The sequence below is a fragment of the Cottoperca gobio genome, chromosome 22 (genome assembly GCF_900634415.1).
Source record: "Cottoperca gobio chromosome 22, fCotGob3.1, whole genome shotgun sequence".
Lineage (NCBI taxonomy): Eukaryota > Metazoa > Chordata > Actinopteri > Perciformes > Bovichtidae > Cottoperca > Cottoperca gobio.
Window position 1 is genome coordinate 13,059,437 of NC_041376.1, and position 7,640 is coordinate 13,067,076.

At 42.8% G+C, this 7,640-nt stretch overlaps 1 protein-coding gene across 2 annotated transcripts in view; it reads right to left on the reverse strand.

Moving 5' to 3' along the window:
• zdhhc14 (zDHHC palmitoyltransferase 14) overlaps positions 1 to 4,856 on the reverse strand; it is a 45,968-nt gene extending 41,112 nt beyond the window's left edge. The window contains exons 1-3 of one of the 2 annotated variants that reach the window (XM_029460843.1): positions 4,579 to 4,856; positions 4,256 to 4,308; positions 3,360 to 3,654 (exon numbers count right to left, since the gene is read on the reverse strand). In XM_029460843.1, the coding sequence (XP_029316703.1) occupies positions 3,360 to 3,601 (242 nt within the window). In that variant the 5' untranslated portion in view covers positions 3,602 to 3,654; positions 4,256 to 4,308; positions 4,579 to 4,856. Of the gene's footprint in view, positions 1 to 3,359; positions 3,655 to 4,255 lie in introns of both variants that reach the window. The other variant, XM_029460844.1, reaches the window with a different exon arrangement.
• Between the last annotated feature and the right edge of the window lie 2,784 nt (positions 4,857 to 7,640).

The following is a 7,640-nucleotide window of genomic DNA, read 5'->3' on the forward strand; positions in this document are numbered from 1 at the left end:
AAATGTGACAGAGAAAATGAGCAAATCCTGACATTTAAGAGGCTGTTTTTCTTCTCTGCTTAAAAAAAAAAAGCTATAGATTCTCTCTCCCTAAAAAATGTGGTTCTTAAGATACAAAAACACCACTTCAAACATCTGCCTGCATGAACTTTTACAAGGCATAAGGCAGAAAAGGCAATATGTGCAACAATAGCACACATGGACGTCTGGGGGGAGCCAGCTTCAGAATAATAAACAGACCAAAGTCTGCCGGTCACTAACAGAGTTTATTGTGGATGGTTGAGCACCCCTCAGACAGACAAAGAAAACAAGCTGAAGGAAATATGGAGATGTAGAAACTAGAGCTCTGGTAAACGTTCTGTGCATATCTGCATCCCCAAAAACTCGCCATCTGTTGACTCCTTCTGGACTCCACAAATCAGGGAATCATGTTTAAAACAGGGATCATCCCACCACAGCCAAATTTAAAAATACCATAATAAGATGAAGGGAAAATTCAACAGACGGAAGAAGCCCTTACTAAACGAACGAGGAGCTGTTCTCCACTTTGCTGACAACTGGCGAGCGGGGTTAGAAAAACACATCTAATCGAAACGCATTACGGTTAATGACAACAGAAGCCAATGTGCAGGTCTGCTGACTATCGCCCTGTCCGATAAATGTCTCATTTCAGCTGATGGGAGTACAGCGGGGGGAGACAAGGAGAGAGAGGAAAGCCAGGAGGACTCGGTCAGCCTGAGGGCACGGACAGTTGAGCAGTGCTTAGCTGAAAAGTGGCTTTGTGGTTGCATGGTGTTCCCGAAAATGTCTTCTGCAGTCAGTTTAATTAACAGGACAGTACAGTACACTGGGGGTCCATTGACTGGCCACAGTGTAGGATATTTAGCTATCTGGGTGGGGGGGTTATCATCTGGAAGCATCTGTCATACTCCAATTTCAATATTTGTATCCTCCACAGTGAAGATGGTTGGAAGTTTTAGCCGGAGATGCCCTCTCTCCAACAGTCTGCCCTTTGGTCATGGGTTATGTCTGTATCTCTGCTGAGGTGACAATGCATTGAAAGATGAAGTGGTCCAGAGGTCACTACTGATAGACGTGTAGCATTGCGTCTGTGAAGGACTTGACACACAGGGCATAAAAAATAAAACTGGCAATGGTTTGGAAAAGGACATACAAGAAAGATCCCAAAGGGACATCTTTAAATGTCTCGTTTAGTCAGACCAACAGATCAAAGGATATTTAATTTACAAGGAAAGGCCGAGAAAAGCAGAAAATCCTCACATTGGAGAAGCTGAAACCGAAGAATGTTTCTTGTCTTTATTTAAATAAAATGATCAATCATCAACATTATTGTGATTATTTTTCTGTTCATGAATGGATTCAATACATCGACTAATTGTTTTACCAATACCTCGTTCTCTCTCGTATCTCTAGAAAATAAAATTACATATTTTCACATGAGTGACATGAAAAAGCTGTCTTTCATGGTGGAGAAGTGAAAACTAGAGCCTTATATTTTGTATCCTATATTTATGCAGGGAGGGGGGGGGGGGGGGTTTGTGTTTCACTAAAAAAGGATGTTCGCAAAAAATAAAAACAGTATCCTATCTGTGATGCAACAAAAATGTGTTTCTTAACAAATTGTTAGGTGATTCCAGTATGTTTTAAGTGCAAGTTGAAGAGTTTTACAGAGTTTTATAAAGTAACAATTTTGTTTATAATAGTGCTTTTGTGCATACCAGTCGCTGTCTTTTGATTTACACCTAGACCATTAAGCATGGGCTATCTTTACAGTCCAGATACTGAACAGCAGCCATCAACCACAGCACATATTTTGCTTGTTAAGCTTTCTCTGGCTCTGAAGCACTTTAGCCCGATAAAGACTGTCGGATTGAGCAACAAATCTCATCATGGAGCAGGATTCTTATCTAGTATAGATGGGGTTCCTAAGATGATAGATGACACAGAGTGATTACTCTGGACTAACGAGGAGAGAGACTATGCACTCTCTCGTGGCGGCTCAAGTCAGCGTCTGCGTCTACATGCTGTATCATACACCTCTGTCACACTGGGCCAATCTACGACATCCAGGACGAGGATGAAGATGAAGGGCTGGATGAGACCGTGTGGAAAGGTACATTCTGTCAGTTGATTACAGGTTGTTGTACCAGTGAGAGAAAGACAGAGGGCTCCTGTGGGGATAATGGGGCTGTGATTAAGGGAGTGCAAGTGGCACACATCGACGGACTGACACTGTGTAGTCTACTCCACAAGTCACGGGTGACTGATTTGAGACTGATGAGAAACAAAAAGCGTGAACCTCTTCTAAATGATCACGTTCTCACTATAAATATCAAATTACCCCACAGTATATTCCAATTCATCAAGAAGAGACCTCCGGCTGTAGGGTGATCTCTAACTGCAAGGCCAGTATTCCCAAACAACAATGGTAAATATTAGGGAAAAACCTATTTCATTTAAGATCTGAGATTCTTATCTTCTAAGATTATGAATCTATTCACAACTTCCAAAAAGTATTTTTCGCAAAAAGAACCTAGATGTTGCCACTGATGGACAGTAATCCCACACATCCGAGTCAGTCTGTGAATCATTATTGTGAGAGTTGTTAAACTAACAGAAAAATAACAGTTTCACAGTGTTATTTTGTGTACGATTTATTTTTGAAATTGGCATGTTACTGAGAAGTAAAAAGGCAGCCAGCCTAAGCCTATCAATTACATTTATGGAACAGCAGCATTTCTCTTTCATTTGTACAACTTGAACTTGTTATTCTACAACAACGTTAAGCACAAATAAATATTTCTCTTTGTTGTAGGTTTGCCTTCGTGTGTTTACATTACATTACATTATCATCAATTTTTAAACGAATAGTGAGATAGCAAAAGATTCACCTATTTCTATGTTCACAGCACTAGTTAATAAGGAACAGAAGGCTGCCTGTCCCTTTTTTAAGAGGCATAATCATGCAGGGGCTGGTATAAAGCATAAGCAAATTAAAACAGGAAATCCACAACACAGAGTAGTTTCCATCAGCAGCAGCCCGTGGTAAACACACTGCCTTTTCTGAAAATACCTTACATTTTACTTTATTTAAATTCCTAAAACAGAGAAGTCTCTGCCTAATCCACAACCAGTTTGTTCTGACATTTCCCTGAGCCCTGAGGAGATCATAGGAAATACACCCACTCCAGAGTGATGCCAGTGACATAACTGACCTAAACTTTTTCCTGGGACAGCTGAGCCCATGAAATGAAATCCCTAATCCACAATGTCAATGTGCACATGCAAAAAGCAGATGGGAGCACAGGGAGACTGAACATATTTTCAACAATACTTACTCAAAGGTGAAGAAAAGTCCACATGTCACAAGGATGAGAACAAGGGTTAGGTAGAAGACCCCTGTCTGCTTGGCCATCATAATCCTCCCACTGCAGTAGAATTTATTCCGACCTTTGAAGTTCTCCCACTTCCTCCTCTTTGGGGTCCTTTTCTTGTAAGGGGTCTCCATTGGTGTGGAGCTGCGAGTGCTTATTTGGCTGTACTCGCACTCTCTCATGGACTCAGACACCCCGAGATGCATCAATTGCGGATTCAAATCTCCACAGCTGAATAAATCCCGGGGCAGATGCGCCTCTGTGGAGAAAACAAACCAGTTCAGTGAACAGGCTAAGGTCACGACCTTTCAGACAAATGCCTGGGGTGAATGTGGGTGGAAAAAAGTTTGTAATAAGTACAAGACACACTTCCTGCTTATAATCATATCTAGCTAACATCCTATACAGTCACACTACATCTGTTTCAAAGACTAGCCTCCAGTGAAGTGGAGCTACACATTAAGTCAGTGCTGAAAGTTCAGCTAATCTAACGTTAGCTAACTTGGCAAATAACTTAAATAGCAGTTCACACATAACTTAGCTTAACGTTAATAGTGCCTTTGTTAGCAACCTGGTTACCATCTTAGAGCAACTCAATCTAAAGTGCTGCTAAGGCTAACACGGCTAGCAAGTTGATGAAATGACGGGTAAGTTCATGTTAGCACGTTGGCCAACTTTGCAATTAAAGGCTAGCTCCCTGACCACTCACTTCACCCACATCACTATACGCTTTGACTTGACTGTTTTACTTTAACTCTCCCACTCAAGAGGAGCTAAAATGAACGTAACATTGCAGACACCACGGCTTCACATCCCGGCGGTCTCTGCCCGCTGAAGCGACAGTTGAAGCGCTGCCTTACCGAAGGAAAGTAACGCTGGTCGTCGTGCTGGGGTGTTGTCACGTAGCGACTCCCTTCGTTATCCAGGTTTGTTACGAGCCGAGGACAAAGCAAATAACAACATTTTTAGAAGTTTATGGGTACAAAAAATGAGTCGCCGTTGAAGAACTTCGTAAAAAAATCCAGAGAAAGACCGCACGAGCTCTCAGACGAGCTCCAGCATCCTGCCTGGTCGCTCAGACACTACGAGTCTTTGCGCACAACACGAACCAAGCAGGACCTTATAGCCATATGTCCAAGTGTTTCACAGCAACACACGGCCGATAATCACCACATATATTCACCATTCAGCCGCGTATTCGGAAAAAGTTGCAGCATTGCCCAAGAAGCGTGGAGGCAGGCCAGTCGACAACCCTCCGTTCACATTGTGTCTCCACACACAGTGCTGCCACCCTCGCAAACAACAAACACCAACATGGGAGCAGAGCGGAGCCTCCCAGCCTGCTCCTCCCCCTCCAAGCGAGGCTGTGATCACTACTGAGGAGGTGAAGGGAGGACAGGCTGTTAAGGTTCTCAAATCGTGGTCCCGGACCTCCAGGCGTCCGTAAGGGGGCCACTACTGGCAGGGGCGTGTCTAGGGAGGGGCCAGGGGTGACACTGGGTTTACTCTAGTCAGAGCGCCAGTGTAATGCAAAGCTCTCCTGCAAGCTAAGGAAGCTTTTTTTATTTATGCTTTTGTAAATAATCATTATCTGGAAAGGGCAGAACTCGGATAAGCTGCTTGTTTTGTGGACTGACATTTATTATGCAGACACGCTGCTGCTAAAACAGGGATGTGGGCACTGTCACTTATTCTGAGTGGATACTAATACACTATCCTGGTTGAGTAAATACTCACTAGCACACCAATTCTGCTACAGAACATAATCCCCAACGAATACACTATTTATTCCTGTTTCTGAAAATTGCATTTTATGCCTTTAATAGATAGCTAAAAGATGACAGTTGATTGGAATTGGCTGGATGCAAACTGGGGTCGCCGTGGTCTTGTTTAGCGCCCCAGTCCCTAGGTCACAAGGTTGGCTCCCTAATTACACCTGTTGGATTAATGTTAGCTAAAAACTACAGTGCCCAGCTGTCCAAGCTCTTTAAAAATTGAATTATACACTGAGGGCCCATTTATAAAGATGTATGTCTTCAACAGGAACAATGGAAATGGGGCTGAGAACGACAGGCTGAGGAATCCGTAAAGTATTTAGAGACGGACTCAGAGATGGTTGCCCCAGTGGCCAACTACGATCCTGCAACACCAATCCCTTGCAGCCAAAAAAGGATTTTCCCACGAACTAGTATTATAACTGTTTCTGTAAAACTGTTGACAGGACACTCTATTAGGGTTAGTTATTTGTTATTAGTGTGGAACTGACCCTGATCCAAGGGGGTCCCCAGAAACATGAAAGATGGGTCATGTTTACACTTTAGGGAGTCAGGACAGTGAAATAAATATAACGTTTTTATAATGAATACAAAAATAGTGTGGCTATGGGCATCTCTAGCTGTGACACAGAAACACATAATTGAATCCAGTATTATTTTACACTGGGACATGAGTATAGTTGGTATACTTCAGTAATGTTTCCTGGAACACAACAAGAAACACAATTATCTCATTATTTAACATGATTCAGGAAGATGATACAATGACTGAAGACTGACAAAACACACATTATCATTGACAGTAAATCATTCAATAAATGGAGGCACGATTAGTCATAATAACCTTGTTTCTATTGAAAACAGCAGTGATGTCGCCACAGGTATTGTTTTCTGATCATTTCTGCAATTTCCTGTTCAGCCCGCGTTTGTACAAATGGTTTTATCATCAGCCTCCAGTACCTCTGTCATCAGTCCACCTACATTTGCGCACACATGCACACACACACCTACTCATCTCAGCTCTGAAGTCACCCGAGCAGTTTGGCTCATTGCCTCCCACAGCCGAACAATGATCCACTTTCACTTTCATGACTTCATTGTTAAGAATCAAACTTTTATTCTCAATGCGTTTGTTGTATGAAAGTAGATTTTAGAAATCAAGCATATTGAGCATCTCAGATTTAAAATGCAACATCATCATAAACATACATGCAAACTGCATCCTACAGAGAGTTGACTAACGATATTTCTAAGGAAGTAGTCATGTACAGTGCTGTAAGTTGTCCCCGGTAAAGCTTGTGTCAAGCACTTGCAAACTGGCTGGGAGCGTGATTGGCTGCCGCTGCCGCCGGGAATGTGAAGCTATCAAGTGGCACATGTTTCACTTAATCTGTTGGAAAAGCTGTGGATGTTTTGAATGGCTGCTAATGACCTGTAAGCCCTCCAGACTAAATCCTTAAATGTGGGGCTTGTTAAGCGATGCGATGACATATGGCTGAAGCTGTGTTTGTGTTGGGAAATAAGTGGACGCGATAGGGCCTTTGAGTCCCAATCCAAGAACAACATGGGCCTGAATCAAATCTTGCCAAGGCCTCATCCAGGCAATATTGTTTGGTTTAGAAAGCTGGACAGGATGAAAGCACACACACTTCAAAGCCTCATCAAGAGGCCAATACTCTCAATAGCCACAATTATTGGACTTGGCTTGATCTGGTAAACATGCAAACACACAGTTCACACCACACATGAAACACTTCCCTGGGAAGGTCAGAGCAGTCTCTTTTGTTTTCACCGATGCTCATTCATCTACCTACGTTAGCGGTGAGAGGCGGCAGGGCAGGGCGCCCGGGCCAGCTGTAGCCAATGAAGGGCCTGGCTTCCTCTCAGCCACCACATCCATCCTGTCAGAGCTCGATGACTCAGCTTCTCAGAGGCACAGGAGTGTGGGAGGTTTTCTCCTGCGGTCGGCTGCCTACGTGAAACGCATCCTCCATCACCAAAAAAATACAGCACTTTCCAATTCGAACTCTAAATGACAGGCTGAAATTGAAAACGCTCAGAGGTTTGTGGGCTAAGTCTCTGTTTGTAATGTGCAGGTGCATACCGTTAACAATGCAGCTACAGTTAAGATAGCGAGACAAAAGCACATGAATCATTTCTTTATCTACAGAAACTTTAGTTACAAAATCAATCAAGTTGTTAACCACCACTCAGGCTGCTGTAATCAGTTTTAAGTTGCCAGTAAGAGTTTAATAAGACGAAGATGAGTGATTGTAACTGTCTGCAGCCAAGAAACCCAGTTTACAATTATTATTTGAAACCCAACCTGTTCATTGTCTCTGTTGTCAACCCGCGGGAATGCTATTATTAAAGGCAGCTTAAAATAGGACTTGATATTATGCCTACATTTCCCCTGGCAAAGGAAAGGAGGGAGAAAGACATAGAATTCCAATTAAAGAAGAAGTAACAA